Source organism: Lottia gigantea (genome assembly GCF_000327385.1).
Source record: "Lottia gigantea unplaced genomic scaffold LOTGIsca_21, whole genome shotgun sequence".
NCBI classification, from domain to species: domain Eukaryota; kingdom Metazoa; phylum Mollusca; class Gastropoda; family Lottiidae; genus Lottia; species Lottia gigantea.
The window spans coordinates 307329-331055 of NW_008708458.1; the positions used below are offsets into that span (position 1 = coordinate 307329).

Below are 23727 nucleotides of genomic sequence, written 5' to 3' on the forward strand. Positions count from 1 at the left end.
TTGGTCAAAATATGGAAAATAGTGACTCTTCATGGTCAATATTCAATGGATTTCAAGGACTATTCTTAAATAATATTCTAAATGACTTAAATAACTTCCAACAAACCTAGGTGGATTATCTAAAATCAAATGCCTCTAATATAAAAATGCCATGATGAAGAAATAATGTTTTGAAGAACCTTGATAGATGTTTCTGTACATCAATATCATATTCATTAGTAATAGAGCTTGTTTTTGACAACATGCTTCTTCGAGTAAACTGGAAACCACATATTTAGTATAATTTATTATCTACAAATTTACAACACGAAGCATTTCATTCTTTTACACAAAATACACATAAAATAATTTTATTATTCTTTGGCAGTCCATTTAGACAAGATGAGCTTTAGAAGGGTTACAATATTTTTTTAAAAACCAGACAAAACTGTATCAATCAACATGCAAGAAGAAACCTGAAAAGTTTTTATCATATCATGTACAATATACATCATCTTCAACACGGTCATGGTAAAACAAACTCCTGACAATTATGAAGATGAATAAACATGGGATAATTGAATCAATAGAAATAAGTTCATATGCATAAAAAAAATGATAATTCATTCAACTTTTCTTTTATAAATATAACAATTACGACAAACAAAAGTTTGGCAATCAAATTTCATTCAAAATTTGAAAAAAGAAAATGCAAGCAATCTGAATATGATACAAAAATATACTCAAACAATCAAAAACAATGAAATTCATCTTTTAAATGTACAAATGACAAGATATATTTTAGTCAAAAATGTGAAGGATTTACATTTAAACAAACAAAAACTTTCCAAGGTTACTTACTGTAAATAAAATTACACACAGACATAGCAGAATCACTAATTTGTTGTGGTTAATGTTGCCAAAAAAAATATGAATTTAGGACAGAAAAAACATATAAAGTAAATGCATTTATGATAAGAATAACCAATCGGTAAACACTGCCCATTTTGTAGTTGATCTTTTAAATCAGAACCATTTAATCAGACAATATAAGATGGATTCTTGCTCAAGTAAACATACTGTTATTTTGTTTTAAGTTCACCCTAACCAAGACGTATAGCTCTTATCTGATTACCAAGCAAGGAATCTGACTCCTTCCAATGAACACTATTCATTGTAAAAAAAACACAACTGAGAGTTACCTTTTCCTTCCTTTTGTAGGAGTCGGATTATTGAAAACCATTTTCTACACTGGCTCAAGGAGCAATTATTATTACACCTCTTATATATGATCATATGTGTCATGTCAATATTCATCTGAATCTTTTCGTTGGTGTCTGCAGATCTACAATCTTCTGTCATGTCGGAAATAAATAAAATAATCACTGATATCTGCTCTTCAGAACAATAACAGTCCTTTCATTTCAATTTTTTAACAATTCCATCAGCAACTTCCCTGTTTTCTTGACAGATCTGAAGCAGTTTCAGGTAGTTCTCAACTCTTGAGCTTGTTTAGTGTCAGGCAGGTACAAGTTATTTTAATCAACATCAACTGTTATCCATAGCACATTTACTTACACTTCCATCCCAGATATCCTGTTTTAATTTCCTCTCATTCTTCCTTTTCTCTGAAATGAATATATGATACATAATCTAATATACTTACAGAGGAGAATTGAATTGGAAAAAATCCAAACATTTTAAATCTACAACTATCCTGGCAAACACAAATATTTCTATCTGCCGACACATGTTTTTCCCTAACAGGAAAATTTTTTTAATGGAGGTTAACCTTTTTAATATAGGTCTTCAAGAGCAAGAGTAATAAATCTTTTTACCTTTGGCTTCTTTCAGTTGACTTCTCTCTTGGTCACTTTTTTCTTTAGACACTTTAGATGTTAAACCTAAAGCACCAGACACCAGTCTTCTAGCAGCCATTGCTGTAGTCTTTGGTCTTTCTTTATATGGCATTAGAAATTCTATAATCATAAATAATAAGAACTTGTTATAAACCTGAGAATGAGAGATGTTAAAAGAAGACCCTGGCAATCTATTCTTATTTTTATCTTATTGACTTCAATAAGAAATTTAGGTGTAAATCCATCCTATTTGCTATATAAAGCAAATATTAAGATGACTGTACAACTTGATCCAGGTGAAATAAGAGAAAAAAATTAATACTGTTGTTTTAAATATTAATAATAATATAATAAAACAAACCTGCCGTTCTCTTGGCTTTTAATTTGGATTGTTTAGAAGCCATTTCTATTGGACGAACTTTAAATAATGGATGGATCATTTTTACAGCATCCTGAGCTGAAATATAATAATCAGGATGTTATATAAAAAATAGAAATCATTTTTCTTCTGCACAAATAAAATAAGATAAGTTTATTCTTTCAGATAAGATCTTTAAGGGCATACAACACATGGTTATCTATAAGAAACTATTAACTTGTAATTCATCAAAACAGCCACAAAATACCGATATTCCATTCCAAATGTCATAAAATATTTCAAACCAGTTTCTGAGAAAATAGAAAATTTAGAACACCTACCAGCAACTGCACTAGCGAATACACCAATAGCATGTGTATCATCCACCCATTTAATATCAAATCCCTTGTTCCTATAATAACAATATTTGAGAAAGTAATTTACAACTAGTGTCAAATTGTCATGAAAAATCATAAATAGGTCTTGCCTAATATAAGTCGCAATAAAGATATTATTAATATTATTCACTGTGTCGCAAGTGATATAACTATATCAATCAAACTTTATTGATATAATTTTAAAATAGACTCCTCTCTTTTAAATTTATAAAAAATTTAGCCTTGAAAATGAGAATATACAAGCAGAGCCCAAATAGTTTCCCATAAAACTCCAAACATCTGAAAGATAGACTGTTTCTAGTTCTATTACTTACATGTAAGCTTTAAAAGACATGAGTAAATCACTTGTTACAAATTCTGTTGGAAAATCATAAATTTCTATTAAATGGTGATATGCTGAAAAAACAAAAATGATTTCAAAAGTTATTTTTTAGAATAAAAAAACATTATTAGCACTTTTGGTAATTTAAGTAATTGGTTTACTCCAAAGACGGTAATGGTAAACACCTCAGCAATTATAATCTATATATTTCAAAGCATTTGTACTGGATATGTTCATGTTTACATGTACTTTTGAGAAGATGTATTTGCAATCTATGTTAGCTTTACTTCTCTTTATATTAGAACAATTCAAAATCTAATATGTTTGATAAATATAATAAGTGATAACTTACCACTAGAAGATAAATCAGCATCTTTTGGTTGATAAGCTAAATAATCTACCTTAGGTTTATCTATTGCTACCTGACCAACATGAGATGTTAACTACAAAATACAAAATCAAAAATATCTTAATTCATTCCCAGTTTAAATGATCGTCTTACATGGAGCACAAAACATAATCTAAAGTACTATTGTTAAGAGCTCTACATTTTATACAGTGGAAGAATGGAGTTTCAGACAGCAAGAACGATCAGGAGAATATTGTTCTTGTCCCTCTTGTAAAATTGCCAGGAATGATTTACAAAATGTCAGAAATTTAAAAATCGAATAGTGTATCCAAAAATAAAATGAAATGAATGGCGTTTTACATCCTACTCTTCTGCACCTAACTGGGCCAATGAAGACTGGCAACACCATGAGGGTAATTTTTCCAGGACAGCGGCATCAACCTACTCTTTTTCGATTTCCAACTGTTTATAATATATCTATAATGTGCACAACCTGTAGCACACAGAGCCTTGATTTATTGGCCAACACGAACGCTTTTTCAATGCCATCCCCCTGACAGTAGGAAACCAGATTTAGTGAGCAGTGGTCTCAATCACTGAGCCAATAGTGCATTCAAGAGCTCATGAAGATGTATTAGTGCCATATCTTACCTCATCTATAAGTGTAGGCTCTAAACAATCACCATTATCATCAAACATCTTATCCCAATCATCTTCATCATCATTATCTGCATTATCTGTCTTCATCTTTTCTTCCCCTTCCTCATCATTACAGACTCGTTGACCTTTCACCTCATTTCCTGTTTCAAGATTTTTGATATCATTGTCATTGTCATTTTTGGAGATTTGCCTTGTTTTATCAGCTTTGCTTTTCTTCTTTTTGGGTTTATCAACAGTTTCATCATCATTATCTGTTTTACTCTTTTTTTCACCCTTCTTCTTGCTCTTATCCTTCTTTTTCTTCGTCTTCTTCGAACTGTCAGTTTCAGAATCTTTTTGAGTTTCAGCAGGACAGTTGACATCTTGGCATGATTCAGAAATGTTTGAAGTTTCATCAGAAGCTAAAACTAAACTTGATTCATGTTCAGGAGCTGGATGGACTATTGTTGATTCAATGGTGGTACTTTCAGACTTAGTTTCAACACTATCTGCATTGTCAATAATGGCGGTGTTAGAAAGCTCCATATCAGTAGCAACTGCTCTTGCAGGGGAAGTAGACATTGGAGGCTGGTCCTTCTCAAATGTAGCATCTGGTATAGGATCTGCCACTTCTGTTATCTCAGTAGTATCTTCTAGATTAGACTCTGCTACTGCTGTTATATCAGATTCAGTGTTTGGTTTTTCAGATGTATCCATGTCACAAGAAGTTTCCATTGCAGTATCACTTTGTTTATTATCTTCAATCACTGTTGTAACCTCATTCAGATCGCTGCTCTCATTGTCTATTGCCACAATGGTATTCCTATCTGTGCAGGGATTATCTGAACCCATTTGTTGACAATTAGCTTTATCGTCATTTACTTCCTGAAGTTGGGAGTTCAAATGCACATTACTGGAAACTGAACTATGTTCGTTGGAATTCTGAGGTGGCATTTGTGGGTCATGTTCTATAGAAGTCAATGGGATATGTGTTGCATTGGTAGCTGAATCATCAGAAGCTGAGCTATTTTGAGGTATTGAAGAAGACTGTGGGTGAGCTAGTACTGTAGGTAAGGCAGAGGGTAAAACATCGGACTGATCATCTGTTTGACGCGGTACTGAATTTTCACTCTGCAAGTTGGCAGACTCAATGCAATGATCTGACTCTGCATCTGTTTTGGATTTCTTGGAGGCAGGAGAGAAATTAGATTCAGATACAAGTTCAACAGCAGGTTTGTCTTCGATTAAGTCATCATCAGCTAACCTATCCCAGCTTTCAGGGGTCTCATCCCTCCTATTTGTTGGGGATTCATAACCTCCTATTACTGGTTTGTCTCTTGTTTCCCTTGATTTTGGAGAATCACTCTTTTTATCTGATGTGTCATTCTGTCTCTGGCTATTTGTGTCTTCTCCCTGCTGTCTTCGTCCACGAGGTACATATCTCTGAATTTCTGGACGTCTTGCTTTTCCTCTGAAAATCAGATCAAGATGTTCATTATTAGCAATGCAAATGGTCTAGGTCTAGGAAAATTAAGTGAAACAGCATTGATTCACAAAGAAACAATAGTAGTTAACTACCTACAACCTTGAACAAATTTGAAAGAATCAAAATGTTAATTTCAAAATATTCTATGGCAGAAAAGTCTGCTAAAATAATTTCATATTTATTATAATATAATATAATTTTTTCCATATTCAAGCAGTAAATAATAATTTTTACCTGCCAGCTGGTCTACTTCTGACTTTTACATCACTATCTGCACGTGGAGTACCCCCAGGGCTTGATGACTGACTCTCCTCTCTTCTACCAACTGGTGAAGGAGAGTTCCTCTCAAGATTTCTGCCCCTCCCTCTCCCCTTACTCTTATCAGAGAATTCAGGGATTGGAGAGGACATTAATTCACCTCTGTCTTCTCCACTGGAATTATTCAATATTTAGATGCATTATGGACCCTACAGATATTGTAATATCTAATAATATAAAAACAAAAGACATTTCAGTAAAATGAAAATTTTTATGACAAATTCAAAAATATGACGGAATCTAAATGTTCTACTTTGTCAAAATATTAGTTTCTATTACAGTAAAATAAAATGGCTTCTAAAGTATTTGTAAAAAACATCAATAAAATACCTTAACAATGCTTGATGTAAACAAACAACAGTACGTCTCTGGTCCCCTTCTCCAATAGAAAAACTATGTAAGACTGGAGATACTTCTATCACTTTATGTACCAGTAATCTATGGTAACTATTAAATGGTGGGAAGATTAGAACTCTGAAATATTGAAAAATAATTTGTATGACCTCTCTATCTACTTATATATCTGTCTATCTTTCTGCAGATGCTCTATCAATCTATCTGCAGATGAGCTATCTTTCTGCAGATGATTTCTCTATCTTCCTGCATATCATATGACCTTTCTAACTGGTAGCACCACTTTCTTGAAGCTGTTAGTATGATCTGTTGCTAATAATAATCTCTAACATTACCTACAAATCAGACTTAAATCATTATCATGTAATAAAATCAATGAAGTGAACAAGCTTTAAGTTTTAGTACACAAGGTGTAAGCTAATGTCTGTGAAAGCTTAGGTAGACCAGTATGCTTATTAAGGTAACATTCTGTCTGATACCTTTTAGAAGTGGCTGTTTTCAAAAAGTCTTCAATATCTGCCTCAATCAATTCAACAAAATATGTGTCAGCTACATTAAGATATTGGTTTCCCAAATAGGTAGCCAGCTCCTGCAATGGAAAAACAAGAATTTCTTCTAGATCAGCCAATTGGCCATTTTATTCCTAACTTAGAGAATCTACCAATGTTTGAAAAATAAAATTATCATATCTGACAAGATCTAGGCAATAACTACAGCATGTACCTAGTAGTAGAATTCTGGTAATCATTTAAAAATTTCGGGTCGTTATTATCTGCCTGACAAACAGTATCAAATGGTGAAGAGGAATTGTCACCTTTCATTGAACAATTTAAAACTAGTCCTAAAAAATTAAAGATGAAAAATACTAAGAACAGATTTACTGTAGAAGGCAAAGTATTATGATTATTGGCAATTTGGTTGCATTTGGAAGCCTACGCTATTTATTAAGAAGCAGTAATCTTATAGGTATTAAGTAAAATATCATCAGTGAATTTAAAATTTGATTTACTTACTGATAAATAAAGATTTGGCGATGAAATTAATGAAATTATTTTTATTAGTTTATAGCGGAAGTAGGGTTAGAGGCGAGTAATATGCAGTTTTGCCAGATTGCAGAGTATTTCGCAATCTGATCTGGCAGGATTTAACTTCAGACTCAGCTGGCATGGCTGACGAAGGTGGGAAAAATGAATATTATTGTCTCTTTCATGCATTAATTTTTAGCCATGTCAATGGGCTGTTTCCTAAAGGAGGTGTCTTCTACTCCAGTCACTCTATAATGAAAAAGGAATGGTCATAGATGTCAGCTTGTTAGAGTCATATGAACAATCAAGCCTGCAGTGATTGATGGAAAAATCTCTAACATTCCAAGATTCAAAGATTTATTACCTTCTGCATTAACTGTTTTTCTTTTCCTAAGGGAAATAATATTTATTTGAATAATATTTTATCTTCTTTATTTTAGATGAAGATGAACCCTGGCTGATAGGTGTAAATTTATTATCAGAATGTGGCAAATCAGTCATAAAGTTAGGTCTGGTTGTGTTACCTAAAGAAAAGAAATACACCTTAAATCAGCTACGCAAAGAACTATCAAAACAATTGCCAAGTCTTCCTGCTTGTTATAGTTTCTGTACAAAACAAAGGTAAAATGATTAACAGAAATTAAGATTTGTAACCAAATGCATCATTTTCTTTTGTGTGAGGAGTTCATGTTGTGTGAATCATGCTTCTTAAAATTCATCCTGTTACTGCTTAATGCTTTAAACTTTCTTTCACTGCGCTTATTTTTCTGGACTCATGTGAAATTATCAATTGATACTTCATTGACATTGGACTGAAAGAGATGGCTATCAAATTATAAGCCAAGCTTAAACCAAATTTTTCAATACAAAATTAGTGTATTTGTAATTTTTTCAGGCTGCCTATTTCTGAAGGACATGAATCTCAATTTAAAATAGATTGGATTTTATCAGAAGATCAAACGTTGTTTATAAAACAAAAATTTGGTAAGTAAACACCAATAAATACCAGTATACAATATTCCACATCTTGTTGATTTGAAGAAAAATTTGCTTTTGAACAATTTATCACTACCATTTTTGTTAAGAGAAAATGAAAGCTGGATGTTGCTTCTTGATTCTGAAAAATGATAGGTTTAATTAACTTTAATTTTTTTGTATTTTACGTTGAAGGGCAAAATTGTAGAAAGGCCAGTCCTAATTATTATATCTATTATTATTATTATATTACCTCTATCAGAGCTCTGGCATTGCAAATTGATAGACAACTTATACTTTTTAACTTTGACATTTCTAACTGTCTAACCTTTTATACCCCATTTAAACCAGTTTTATAATGATGAACATTATATCATTATGTCAGTTACATTAAGTAACATGAAAATATTGTCAATTTGATATAATTTTTGTCACTTTCGTAAGTAGCCTGTCTAGTAGATAAATAGCAGAATAAACACCTGTGTACTTATCCTGTATATAAGGCTGGATGATATACCACGATAAATACTGGTGTAAGAATTTGGTTGGTAATATCGCCTGATTAAAAGAACGATTTGCATACCCATATTGTGTATACCAGCCGTTAGTAAGTGACATCATATAGCGTTAACGTCATACGCTTTTACTTATATTACTTACAGGGTATATGATGTTATATTTCATTTACACTTAGGGTTCAAAGGGTTAATATTGTGATATCCATCCGACTGAATATCACCCAGTCCTACCTGTATACAGAGAAATCTCATGTGTAATTCAACCATATATATCTGTACTATTTCAGATAAGCCAAAGATAGGAGTGAAGTTGAATTCAGGGCTGGCATTAGGATCTATCTTTATAAATTACAACAGCAGACTATCTCAACTACGCACTTTGATTTTCAATGAGGTAAAATATCTTTATTTTGGGATCATATTCAATTCAGTCACTCGGTAATGTGAATGTAGGTTGTTAGATCACTAATTTGATTGTAGGTTTGAACTTTTCATATCAGCTCTTTCTTTTAACAAATGCAGGTCAGGTCAAACTCTGAGAAATTTGCCAGTCCATTTGAAGAGAATTAGAGCCTGCCCTGATAATATTTATTGAAATTTAATACTCTGCATTTGAAGCATCTCTGTTTAAATTGAATTAAATACTCAATCTAATTAAGATTCCGAGAAGCATAAGACAGTTAGAAATTTGATTGACTGATTGGTTCAGGAGGCCCGTCTTTAGACCTTAACTGAAGTGACTAAATTAAAAATAAAGTTGATAAAAAACAGAACGAAAGTTTGGTTCAATTTGACTGTATAAATGCCTTGTTGTTTATTGTAGATTGAGTTATCAGATAGATTTATATTTATTGATAATAATGGATGGCCAGTGAGAAAGAATCAGGAAGAAAGAATGATTGTATCAGAGGTAGTGAATGAGTCCTGTATTACTTTGTCACCTGATATTATATACCTAGAAAACCACCTGTCTACCGCTGATTATAATGATAACTCTTTATTATCTGATACACCTCCTAGAAAAAAAATCAAAAGGTAAGTTTGAAGAAATTTTTAAGCAGTTTATATAATATACAGGGCTGTTTGGTTGAGTTTCTTCTTTTTTTCATTTTATCTGATAAGTCACAAAGCATGCTAAGGAATACTTGAAAGATACTGTGCTGTTTTTGGGGTTTTTTTTGCAAATTTTTCTTGGTTTCACGCTGCAAATCCAAATCTAACACAAAGTGCATTTATAACTCTTTCTTTCTTCTTTAAACAACTACTGATCAATTCAATCTAAAAAATATTTTTTTAATTAAATTTCAATCGACTTTTAATCTTTGTCTAGAATGAAAGAGCTGACATTTTGTACAAGTAAAGATAATACATACAAGTCATCATGTTCTAGTGTAGAGAGTGTCTCTATACCCTCTAAACAGTTACTGATTAGTTATGTCAGAGCAGAGGCTGCTCAACATGCTCTAGATTTAAAACAACAGTTGTCTTCCCTTGGATTCAGTGTTTATTTAGTAAGTAATTTTGTGTATTTCAAGAATACACATGAGCAAATCTGCTGACTCAAAATTTTCGAAAATGTAATGGATGGTATAGAATGATTAAAGGAATATGTCATGGTTCAACCTACTTATACAAATAAACTTACTTATTACTACTTGAATCTACCCAACGTTCAGTTGTCTGTTTTCTTTTCAATGACCTATTGGTATGATACAATGTGATACAAGCTGTGACAACTGACAGAACACTTGTACACATTATGTGATTGAATACAGGGCAGATGTATGTGAATTTCAAATCTCATCCATTCTGCAAACTAAAAAGTTTTTCGATTGGAAGAATTTGTTTCTAACGTGTGTCTGATCATTTCAGGATGTCCATGAAATAAAATCAGGTGTTGATTGGCAGGATTCATTAAACTATGCTGTTAGTAATTGTCAGATATTTTTACCATTAATAACACCACGATATGGTGAAACACAGTGGACCAATAGAGAGGTAGACATTGTTATTATATTATCTTATCTTGCAACTAATAGTAAAGGGTCAGGATTAAAGAACAGTTAGTGAGCATGTCTGATAGATTTGATAATTTATGTTCACAATTCATATTGAATATTTTTATTTTAATAAGGTGTTTTTTTTTGTATAATACTGATAATCAGAAATACATTCTCTTAAAAGAAAATTCCATGCATTCATTGTAAGAAAATTATCAATATCTTGTATTATGTTTGAACATGCAAATTCACTTTAATTGTCTTATTTAAAATTTCTTGTTTGAAATCTGTTGTAGGTTAAATTGGCTGATGTTTTAGGGAAATATATTCTCCCTATTAATTTTCTGGATACATGGCCACCTAGATGTTTAGCTATACAGTTTGCTACAACTCAATATATAGCATGGAAAACATTGGAACAGCTCAAACATGGTAAGCTTCCACAAATTGAAACAATGTGATTTGAAGTCTTAGTTGAAATATCATAGATTTGACTCATTAGGTTGAAGAAGAGATTCAAAATGGCTGTAATTTATGTTGATGTGTGTTATTTCCATGCAAGAACCATTTCGTATGTAGAAGTGGGGCACTTCTCATCTATCTTAAGCCAGATTTTTTTCAATTTGAGTGCTGATATGTTTTGAATATTTTATAAGGATAACCAATATCCCTGTTTGTTATATGATATTTGTTATTATGCTGAGATGAAATTTGTTTCTAAGAGCATATCAAAAACTTGTGAATTTGAATTTTAGACAAACCTCAGTTATACAAAGAATGATATATGTTCAGATTAATGTAGATATTGGTTTCTTTTCTATGTATATCCCTAATTAACTTTGCTTAGATGAAATTTGTCCATGAAAGCAAATCATGAGTTTTTTTTTTTTATTTCGATATAAGACAAAACTCAGCTGTGTTTTCTATGTGTTTCAGATAAAATTACATATGGAGAAGAAAGAGCTAATGATATAGGTACCTGGAATGATGAATATATAGCTCATGTTGCTAAGTCTATAGCTAATAGACTAGAACAATTAGTGGGTATGGAACTAGAGAGACTACCATCTTTAACTAGAAGGGTAGGTCTTTTAATTAAATTCTATTCTTTATTTCTATCTATTATTGCAATAGTGATCCATGTTCAAGATTACAACATTTCTTGACTGGGTTTCTATTCAACTTATGCTTGTTACAACTTGAACAGTTGGTAAAGAAATCTTGGATAGATTTTTAAAAATTTACAAACGAATAACTTAGATGGTCACTCAAACATAAGCATCCAAAATGGTTAAAATACACCAGAATTTATTTTCATGATTAGAATATCCAAGCAATGGATTGTAACAATGCACTTATTTAAAGTTAACAAGTTTTGTATATGATAAATGATTTAGAACCAACATCAATCAGATTTTTTTTTCAACAGAAGACTTTAATGAAGACATTTGCTGGTAAACTACCAACTGAAGTTTTAGCTCAAGTTTCTTATGACAGTGAAAACAATGAAGCACCTAATATAGTTATCTGTGTTCATCCTGCTCAAAAAACGTTTGTAAGTTTTTCAGTTTTATAACGCTGTAGAAATTAAAAATTTCAGACCTTGTAAGTTTAAAGTTTTTAGGTTTTAAGACAGAAATGGGATTACTGTATATTTCCGAATATAATACACAGCATGTATATTGCACACCCGTTCCTTATCCCATCACTTTTCTTCTATTTTTTAATTTAAGTCACCCCTCTTTAAAGTTTTTTGTAGTATATGGTCCTTTGGCAACAAATTTTATTTCATTATTAGCTGAGGCTTTACTCCAATTTGAAGCAGCTGTAGGAGAGGCATAATGAATTTGTGTAAAAACGAAGCTGAGCATGAGAAATGAGGAAATGAAGATGATCTTCGTATTTTATTCATTTTTAAGAACTCTATTTGCTTTGTATATTTGTAGAGCATTCATATAAAAGATTGGTTGATGGATCATGGATTTGAAGTATGGTGTTCTAATGAAAAAGATTCTGATATTGTTGACTCTGATACTCTCCCACCAAGTCAAGATAGTTTAATAGGTATGATATTTAGTTTGAAAATAAATCTCAATTGTCATTATTGTATCATTCTTTGATTAGGATCTAGCAAATATATTGCTAAATATTATGAATTGGATGAAATCTAAGACAGATTTTTTTCATAGTAAATTCTGATTGGTTTGAAGTAAATGATATATATGAATATTAGTGCTGGGTATCGTCAATTTTATCTTCAAAGTTTCTTTCATAATTCATAACATTAATAACTGTGATATTTGGTAATATAGTGGTTAGTGCCATTACCTAAGTTTCTAACAATTTCAGTGAAAAAAAATATTATATAATAAACCAACTTATAATTATCTCCATTTTTTTTATGGAATGAAGTATCGATACACGACATTGCGATACGATATGCGTGGCATGTCGAATTGCGATACATCAATTCACTGATATATCCTGCCGGCACTAATGTATATGGAACTCCAACCAACTGTCACTGACATGATGTAACCAAATGGACGGGTGAACATTTTAGAACATTTTTCATCTTAGTCACCATTTCAATTACATATAGAAGCAAATATAAACAACTTAAAAGAAGTTGCTAAAGGATTAAGGTTGCACTTTGTAGCTCCTGTCAGATCGTCAAATCTACTGCCTTAACATAGATCATTTCCCACTTACAGAATGTAGTAATGATGTTACAGATGGTGAAAATGGTGTATTACCAGTAGATAATGATTACATAAAATATTTCCAAGAGAAAGCAGACCAAGCTGATATTGTATTAATTATTCTCTCTAAAGATTTTACTACTTCTAGAACATGTCAACAGCAGGTGGGTTGACGTCTCGTTTATTTCTGATTCTTTTTGGAACAAGTCTTTATTTGATTTGTTTGATGTTATTTCAATTAATCAAGTAATTATCCATAAAACTTTAAGTAGTAATTGAAAAGCCTATTTCAGTTTTTTTCAATAATTACTAAGTTTTATCGGATTCTATTATTACACTTATTGGCCAAGTTTTTGTTCATTCTAAGACGAAGTATTCCTTTAAGAGTTTAAATAGCTCTTGTGAGCTTCAGCTGCATAATGGAGATATTTACAATATTCAGATGTAGTCCAGTAATAATCACAATAGATATTGTTGTAGGTATATTACTGTGAACAAAGAAAACCAGTAATACCATTACAATATGAAGATGTTCGTATACCAGGATGGTTAAGTATGTTAATTGGTTCAACTCCCTTCCATGTAAGTATCAACATTTTATTGTTATATATTTCAGAATGATAAATCCATCACCATTACTTTCTAAAATATTTCTAAGCATTGCAAAATTTCATCTCAAATCACTGCCAAATTTATCTTCAAATAGTTGTTGAATTAATAATTGGATCAAGGGCTTAGACTTAGATATATTAATGTCAAAAGATTTGGCCTAGAAATTTTAGATAGTTGTAGAATATATTATTTTCACAAGAACTGTTTTAATCTCAAAGAGGACAGTTGCTTCTATATTCATGTTTTGTGTTTAATTACAACACAAAGATACTAAGACAGATAAAACAATGGCTATTATTGTTATCATTATTCAGAATATACATCAGGAAGGTTATAAAGAGTTGTTATTGTCTCAGATCAATCGATGTTTACAATCAGGTAACAAGGATAACTTACAGTTAGAGATAAATGATGCCAAAATAAACACTATGGTAGGTGTTCTCATTACTCTAAATACTTAAAGACAAACTAGGTTTTAATACTATAAACATTCTGTAAATGTGTTAAAAGTTGAAAGCTATCATTGGGCTGATTCTCAGAACCACTGGCCCTGGCATCAGAATTTTTCTGACCTGAGGAGGAATCAAACTTACTGCACTTGAATGCCTGGCAGACAATCTTCCATCTTCCTTCCAAATGAGCTAGGTTTAACCTTGATGCATTTAGTGTCAGTTTAGTGTGATAATAGCCCGTGAAGAAAACTGATCAGAAGGGAGATGTGGTTCTCACTTCAGATTTCTTTTAAACAATACATTCAATCTGAGCAATATATCAATGAGCAATTTTACCTAAATCTTAACAAATTCTTCAAATTTCTGGCAAATGATTCAAAGTTAACAACTCTGTAAAGCTAAGATGATTAATTAGATTGATTAAAAGGAATTGATATATATATTTATTTATTTACAGGTAAATCATATCAAGAAGTCTATCAATAACCCATACTGTGTGTATATTTCTGGTAGTACTAAATTTTATAATGATACAACAGAGAGTATCTGTAGGTAATGAAGACTTCATGTTCTTAGTTTGGAAAGTTTGAACTTTAATCTTACACTTGGTATCAAGAAGCAGTATTTGTTAGTTGCATATAGGAGAAAAATAAGCTTAAAGTACATGTATCAGAAGGAACATGTTTGATAAAAACAGTAATGGAATGGATTTATGTGGGATACAAAAGAACATTAGATACTTGTTAAATGATGCTTAATCTTTACAAGACGTTTGCTTAGTTACATCAAATAAATGATGGTCGTTGGTTTTATTCTTGGATTATTTGTTAGGTTTTTTAGAATTTTGAATTGTTTTAAAACATTTGTTTATATATGTTTTAGAGCTATAGGAACTAGACTAGCTAAAAGAGAAGATATAACACTGGTTACTGGTGGATTCTATGGTGTAGGTGAAAAACTGAGTAAGGCTTTCTTTGAGCAAAATCAAACACTTCGCAGGAAGAATAGAGTATGTCATGTATTACCAGAGAGAGACAAACAGGTGGGTGTTTATTATTTAAATTATTACAGTCCACAGTGTAATAGCATTTAGCTTTGAAATTGGGTCAAAATATCTGAAAAGCAATATGCATTCAATGTTTTTGTTGTCTTAAGTTCATACTTTGAGCAATATATATTTTTTATGACTAGCTTTGAAGTTGAGTGATTTATGGACATTTTAAAAGTGACTTATTTAAGCTGCCATTGACAGAGAACAAATAATTGACCTACACAAAATTATTAAAATTTATGTTTGTAATAAAACAGAAAAAATAAAAGTATCTACATGTATCATATGAATATTTCTGTATCAGGACTTCTCACTTTATTCAAACTGATTGATAAAATCATGTTACTTTATTAGGACAGAAGTGAACAAGCTAAACAGGGTATTGATGACAAGTTTGAAAAGGTACCATTTGGTGAAAGTTTATTTTGTGGTGAAAGTGTTCGAGAAAGAGAAACTATTGTGGCCAAATGTTTTGATATCTGTATCTTGATTGAAGGTAAGCATTTAGTAAATCAAAGGTATAAACCAGGATTTCTCAACCGGCAGCATGTGCCATTTTGGCTCATCAGGGCTTGCAAATTGTAGCAAGAGGGTATTTAACAACATACAAAAACATTCAACTTTGGGAGACTTTGTTCCCTTCTTCCCCCTTTGTGTGTACATCCTCTTCTTCCTAACATATCTGTTATCTCTGTTAAACAATTTTACAGGAGGACCAGGAGCAGCCCATGAAGCAGAAGAATTTGTATGGAATGATCATATTGTTATTCCTATATATTGTACAGGAGGTGCTGCTGGTGGAAAGTTTGGAGTCCCAGACAAAATATTTCATGTAAGTTTTTATTTTCTTTTTCAGAATTTAATAGTTTGTTACCAGCTTTCTGAAAGTTCATTGTTGGGTTGCCCTTATGTACTTATTACATCAATGTTACTTTTATCTTAATGATGTATTAAAATTTCGTAAGGGTGCTTGATTAAAGGGCACTAACTCCAAGATTCGATGAAAATATTGAACTCTATTCATATCAGGCCTGTAAGTTTCACTATCCTTTAGCATCAAAAGCAAAAGTGAACAAACAAACTGGGAAGAAAAAAATGATAAGATCACATTGTAAAGTGAGTTTTTAAGAAGATCTGTTTTGCTTTGTTAAAATTTTCTCTAATGAGTAAGAACCAGGCCCATAAAAGAATTAAATAAATTATAACTGTGAATTTCTGAACTCAAACTGGGCATTATCTTGATTGATATTATAACAATGACTTCAGAGTCAAGTGGATTATTTATGAGAAGTTGAAAGTTCTTATGTTTGGAATTGTTTATTTTTTTTTATTGTTCAGTTTGGAATAACTAGTATTCAATTTCATGATTCACTTATTGCATGTTTAAGTTATTCAAACCTTGACTTTCAGGTTCCACAAGGTGTAAGTCAGTCAGATTGGAATCTTCTGGGTAAGAAGTCTGTATCACCAGAGCAGATTAGTCAAGCTGTTTTTAATATAATAGACAGTTTATTTCAAAATATTACTTGTGATAAATCAAACATTCCTATATCTTCCTCATGTCCATTAACCAAATCAAACGAGAAGAGTTCTCCCCATTCTTCTCCCATTACCCCAACATTAACATCCATGAGCACCTTAATTTTACCATAACTTTAATTGTTTAAATCATTAGGAGAAAATTGGCATGTGTCTCTTCAAATCGCGAAGTCAAAGTCTACAAAATCTAATTTAGGTAGACAGGAGTAGTCTACCAGTAATCTAGCAACACTTCCTTAATATAATCCTTCCATGGAGAATAGATATGTCTAGAATTAACAATAGTAATAACATAAATACAGATAATGATATAAAGAATAATACTGATGATAATAATAATGAGAATTCTAAAAGGTTAAGAATCTATAACAATTGTTTTTTTTAACTTCCTAAAAGTATAATAAATTGAAAAATGTTTAAAGCACAACTTGAGAGACTGCCTGTTTTCAGAGAGTATGCTGGGTAATAATTCAACCACATACTACATTCCAAATTTTACTCATAAATTTTCGTGTTTCAATCATTTGAGTAGATACTGTATAAAATTGATCATGAAATTTGTTTTATCTACATTTTTATTCTTTGTTAAGTTGACACTAGTGCTGAAAATTTATGAATTTTTTTCGTGAATGGCTTTATTTAATGAAGATAATCAAAATAGTAAGTCTCTAGTTAGTCAACAATATTCATGCACTTTAACAAGAATCTGCAGGGTTCGATATAACTTGAAAGAGGCCACATAAACCTCTTGAATTTGCCCAAGAACACTTCAGCGATATGGGATAATCATGGATAAAAGGCTTTGCAATATAATTGTCAATAAGTGAGGGGTGTTACATTATATGAAGTATTGCCATGCTCTTTTCTGGCTTGAAGCATACATGCAAAGTGTAAACATACTAGGATTTGACACATAAAAGTCGAATTAAAAAAAAAAATCCTGGGGCTAAATTGTTGAAGTAAAACTTAATGCTTATTTGAAATTGAATTAAAGTACATGTATATTTTAAATTTGAGATGCTCTGGATTGTGCCTGAATATTGTTGACCGATGAAAATTACTTAGTCCCTTTCTAGCTTTTTGATATATTTATGTTATTCATTTAGTGAATGCTAGCAATTTTTATCTAGATTTTAAATCATATTATTATACAATAATTTAAAGCCCTTTGATCAATCTGATCTATGTGCAGATCTAGATGCTTTGTTTCATGTTATTCTGTAGGTGGCATCGATGATCTGAATGAAATTGATATGCAAGACAAGTTCTAGATCATCACAATATATCAAATGTTTTGTAAAATAAAAAATTCTTATTTCATATGATAAACATTAATTTTCAGCCAACCTTAACAAGGTTTTTAATTTATTGGCATAAGTAATGACAACATTTACTGTATTTGAACAAAGACTGAATGCTAGGTAAAAAAATTTTTTTTTTTAGAATATGGAGGCATGTAGATAAAACGTGAAACAGAACATCAAGATCTGCATTATAATCAAATTTCTTTTTGACTGCCATGTGTTATTTTGTTAGTTCTGCATTTATAATTATACATTTGTAGTTTTTTATAAAAAATTCAATGTTAATGAATATACTGACAGAGATATATATATGTGATGTGAAATATGATATATATTAATTTTGTTGTTTTGTTATTGTCTTAAATGAAAGATTACCGGTATTTGATATCGACCCTGTGTTCAGTTGTCCAATTTAACATTCTATACATCTATATTTAAAAAAAAGGTAATACAAAAAATACAAACGAAAGTTCGGTCTTTCTTTAATTAGTCTGTCCATTTTAATAAAACTGTTTTGTCTTCCCTGCAGTAATCTATTGTTATGATAAGACTCGTTCAAAACAAAACAACAAAACACTAGGATATGTTTTGTTGACTGAACTGGGAAATCTAAAAGGGATATAGTCGTCAAGTTATATTTTTTTTTATCATTTTTATACGCCCACATCTCTCTATGTGGACGTGTATTGTTGGCACCCCCATTTGCTTGTAAACGCTCTAAAAACTAGATTTTTGATAGAATCAATTGAAATTCGGTATGTGTATACATATTCATAAAACAAAGATCAAGTTCGAATTTGAGCTATTTTTTCGTCCGTTAGAAGCAGAGTTATTGCCCTTGCCCCAAAATCTTGAATATGCTATTACTCTATGGACCTAAATCAAAAGGTTTGAGAAAGTTTAGTTAACCTCTGATTAAATTTAAGGCTTACGTCAGTTTTGAGGAGTTATCGCCTTTAACCAGAGGAAGTGTGCAATAGGTAAAAAAAGATTCAGAATTAGATGACTTTATCCTTTAAGGTTTAACTTTTTATCACAAGCCTTCTATTTTTATACTGTATTATATACATATTTTATAATGCCTTTTAAACAGCTGAAAATTATTCTTAGAATAAATATTTTAAATCAACTAAGACATTTTTAACACACCCTCATTAATGAAGGGCTTTTGGGAACATTTCCCACCGAACATGAATATTAGCTTTTTCCATGGAGGTGTTATCGATGCTTTTACTTTCAGGAATATTTTACTTGAGCCCTATAAATAATATAGAGATTAAGTTCTTCTGAATATAAAATACAGAGGCTAAGTGTTTCTGAATCTCACCCCATTAAAGTGTTTCTGAATCTCACCCCATTAATAAAATACAGAGGCTAAGTGTTTCTGAAACTCACCCCATTAATAAAATACATAGGCTAAGTGTTACTGAATCTCACCCCATTAATGAAATACAGAGGCTAAGTGCTTCTGATTCTACCCCATTAATAAAATACAGAAGCTAAGTGTTACTGAATCTCACCCCATTAATAAAATACAGAGGCTAAGTGCTTCTGATTCTACCCCATTAATAAAATACAGAAGCTAAGTGTTTCTGCATCTCACCCCATTAATAAAATACATAGGCTAAGTGTTACTGAATCTCACCCCATTAATAAAATACAGAAGCTAAGTAACTGAATCTCACCCCATTAATAAAATACATAGGCTAAGTGTTGCTGAATCTCACCCCATTAATAAAATACAGAAGCTACGTGTTTCTGAATCTCACCCCATTAATAAAATACAGAGGCTAAGTGTTACTGAATCTCACCCCATTAATAAAATACAGAGGCTAAGTGTTACTGAATCTCACCCCATTAATAAAATACAGAAGCTAAGTGTTACTGAATCTCACCCCATTAATAAAATACAGAGGCTAAGTGTTACTGAATCTCACCCCATTAATAAAATACAGAAGCTGAGTGTTTCTGAATCTCACCCCATTAATAAAATACAGAGGCTAAGTGTTACTGAATCTCACCTCATTAATAAAATACAGAAGCTAAGTGTTACTGAATCTCACCCCATTAATAAAATACAGAGGCTAAGTGTTACTGAATCTCACCCCATTAATAAAATACAGAATCTAAGTGTTTCTGAATCTCACCCCATTAATAAAATACAGAAGCTAATTGCTTCTGATTCTTATCCCATCTATAAAGTCTGTAATTAATTTTTTTTTTAAAATACTTTTATTAGTACTGTAGTAAACAAGTAAACAATGGAAGTACAATATTATGCTGAGGAACAAAAATCTTACAAAAATAGAGCAAATTCAATATATGTCAACAATTTAGTATGAGTTGTATCAATAAAATATAAAGATAATATGAATGGAATTAGCAGAACTATGCTTGTGAATGGTAATATTGGTATTAATTTCAATATCACAATAAGCTTATGATTGACAATGTCATGAATGGAATAACAAAATGAATGAATAACAATAATATGAATGAATTACAAATGGAATTGCAATATTATGAATGAATTACAAGTGGAATTACAATATTATAAATGAATATTACAAATGGAATTACAATATTATGAGTGAGTTACAATATTTCCAATGAATTACAATATTATGAGTGAGTTACAATATTTCCAATGAATTACAATATTATAAATGAATATAACAAATCGAATTACAATATTCTGAATGGAATTACAATGGCAATACTATGAATTACCATATTTTGAATAGAATGATAAAATTTTGTCTCATACCTCAATATGTAAAAGAAAAGAATTACAATTTAACAATGACAATATTATGAAAGAATTACAATATCATAGAATATTATGAATGAAATTTCAATATCATAAATGAATTAGAATATTATGAATGAAATTCAATATTATGAATGAATAACAATGATACAAATTACAATATCATGAATGAATTACAATTTCATGAATTAAATTCAACAATGACAATATTGTGAAAGAATAACAATATTACTAATTTATTACAATATCTTGGATGGAATTACAATATTTTGAAAGAATTACAACATTGTCAAAGCCCCAATTCAGTATCCCTTATAACTAATAACCTTTGACTCTCATTGCCTATAAAATTAAATATTTCATTTGATTCACACAAAGAACCTGATTGGATCAGATTAATTTTTTATGGTCAGATTTTAACATTTCTAAAGTAATTCTTCAAAAAAAAATATAGAAATGTGCTTTTTTGATTCCTTTACCTTATTATATAATTAGAGAAAAGGGAAAAATATTTCATATGAAAGACATTTGCTAAAATATAATACATAAAACAGAATATGCATAAAAAAAAATGAGCAAAACTATATCACTGGAAGTAACATGGTTAATCTTGATCTTAAATGTGACCAGTCAACAGTTCATTGCTTATACAAAACCTTAAACATGGTAAACTTCTGATTTTAGGACTTTTTTGCTTCAGAATAACAGACCAATGAGGTTAATGGCGAATAAAATCATTTAAAATCAAGAAGACTATATTGCCTTCTATTTTTTATGCCCTCATGAAATGTGTTCGTCCATCCTTCTCTCCACATTAGCTACACAAACATGCTAAATTGACTTAAAGATTTAGTTTTTTTTTAAATTAATATGATTATATAACTTATTGATTTACTATTATTACTTAAGAATAAGGGCCCTGATATAATACCATCCCATCATAGATAAAGATTTACTTTTGATAAAAGTCTAAGGAACAATATTTTGATTTTATCCTGCAATAGATCTAGCTTTAGATGCTGCCATCCTTGACTTTTCTATAATTCCCGAACATTTCTCCCTTCTTATAATCTTGTTCTCTTCAAAATATCCTTCATTTCTGGGTAGACCATGGGTATTGTTAGAAAATGATACTAAACCTGAAATATAGAATTCAAATCTTAAGTCCCTTCTTTAAGTAACATATTTTACACTATTTAAAGAGACAAGTTCGCCATTTTTGGGCGATTGATATTGGTATTGAATATATGTAAATAGTCTTCAGAAGTACTAGAAATGTACGAAAATCGCTTAAATCCTTTATAAATACTACAAATTTCGACAGTGACCTGTGAACTCTTTACTGATTGGCTTAGCTAAAAAAATTCCTGTTTCTGAGATTAAAGTATGATTGATCACAAAACAACTTTGATTGATTATATAGGTTTAGTCTAATCCAGTGAGAACTGACAAAGTTTATCATGTGAAATTGACGCCACAGGGTACAGGGGGGCACCCAGAATTATACCCCCACTTTATTTCTACTCAAATTTTAGCTCTAAAATATATGTCAGAATACAAAATTAATTCAATTGCCCTAATTATGAGTCTTGAGACTATGACGCTTTCACAGAGTTGCCACATTTTGAATTCAACCTGATCATTTGTCTCCCCACTGCCTCACTCTGCCCCCTATTTGTACCCCCAGTGAGGCAGGCGTCGCCAATGTGAAATTGTTTCCTCCATTGACTGATGTTTCTGACTAGAATTTTCAGGCACGTATAATTATCTTCTTTTGCATCTCCTTACAAATATGTATTATTACGAAAATCAAATATGTGATAAAAATTAATTTTTGGTTTGCTTGAGACATTCTGTGCCATAGAAATGATATATTCACTCAATAAAGAGATGAAATTGATTTGTGTTGTCTACGGGTAATAATGAAATACTCAAGATCTTACCTAAGCCCCAAATTTTTCCTTCTTTAAACTCCCCCTCAAATTTCATATTATCACACCTGGTAAAGATTCCAAATCCATCAAATTTTCCTGCTTTCAGCTCTCCTGCATAGCTGTAAAAATTGACAGAAAGGAAATTTTAAAAAAGATAAATACAATGTTTATTATCTAACTGTAAAATGCACTAGTAAAACCATAATAACAAACAGTTCCCCTAAATTTACTATTTTGAGATAGTCAAGGGCAATAACTGAGTGCCTTGAACTAAATGACCTCGTGAGGAATGTGATTGTTATGTAAATTACAAATTTTGTTACTGGCTATTCCTTTCAGATGATGATGATGTACCAGAACCATTAGAATATTTGCATTACTTATTTCTTTATTTTAAAGCACATGGTCCTTGTTTTTATATGAGAATTATATTCTCATATCACCCTAACAATGACTCTGGAATTGAAGAATTGTTTACCTTGATCCATCCTTAAACTTCATTATTCCACACCCAGAACATAAACCATTTTCAAAGTTACCCCAATACTGTGACCCATCTGTAAATTTCATATGACCATATCCATGTCTTTTATTTTGTGGATTCCATTCTCCAGTATAGATGCTGCCATCAGGATAATTATATACTCCAGTACTCATTATTATGCCTAGAAAATAACATCAAGTGTTCAAAGATATATTTCTATGCTATCTTCTTACTTTTATCAATCATATTTCACAGATTGTTTTATGTGAATCAGCCTTCATCAAAGGATTGAATGTAGA

The 23727-nt window shown here is 31.0% G+C and overlaps 3 protein-coding genes across 3 annotated transcripts; 1 reads left to right on the forward strand and 2 right to left on the reverse strand.

The window, feature by feature from the left end:
• Nucleotides 1-272: 272 nt before the first annotated feature.
• LOTGIDRAFT_231658 (hypothetical protein) lies at nt 273-6883 on the reverse strand (the record flags this gene model as incomplete). The annotated part of the gene is made up of 10 exons (XM_009054075.1): nt 273-1607; nt 1818-1958; nt 2200-2295; nt 2538-2608; nt 2909-2990; nt 3269-3359; nt 3917-5375; nt 5625-5822; nt 6039-6182; nt 6786-6883. 10 exons carry the CDS (start codon nt 6881-6883, stop codon nt 1528-1530), a joined length of 2460 nt encoding a protein of 819 aa, XP_009052323.1. The 3' UTR covers nt 273-1527.
• Nucleotides 6884-7227: 344 nt separating this feature from the next.
• On the forward strand, nt 7228-17447 carry LOTGIDRAFT_231659 (hypothetical protein; the record flags this gene model as incomplete). Its single annotated transcript, XM_009054076.1, has 20 exons — nt 7228-7240; nt 7528-7708; nt 7983-8071; nt 8868-8974; nt 9404-9615; nt 9911-10091; nt 10453-10578; nt 10877-11012; nt 11517-11662; nt 12010-12135; nt 12527-12644; nt 13295-13446; nt 13763-13864; nt 14209-14325; nt 14804-14898; nt 15229-15388; nt 15752-15893; nt 16108-16229; nt 16427-16513; nt 16808-17447. The coding sequence occupies 20 exons, from the start codon at nt 7228-7230 to the stop codon at nt 17048-17050; spliced, it is 2655 nt and encodes an 884-aa protein (XP_009052324.1). The 3' UTR covers nt 17051-17447.
• A 4553-nt stretch (nt 17448-22000) lies between these two features.
• LOTGIDRAFT_159568 (hypothetical protein) lies at nt 22001-23674 on the reverse strand (the record flags this gene model as incomplete). Its single annotated transcript, XM_009054077.1, has 4 exons — nt 22001-22149; nt 22954-23063; nt 23423-23609; nt 23662-23674. 4 exons carry the CDS (start codon nt 23672-23674, stop codon nt 22001-22003), a joined length of 459 nt encoding a protein of 152 aa, XP_009052325.1.
• Nucleotides 23675-23727: the final 53 nt, after the last annotated feature.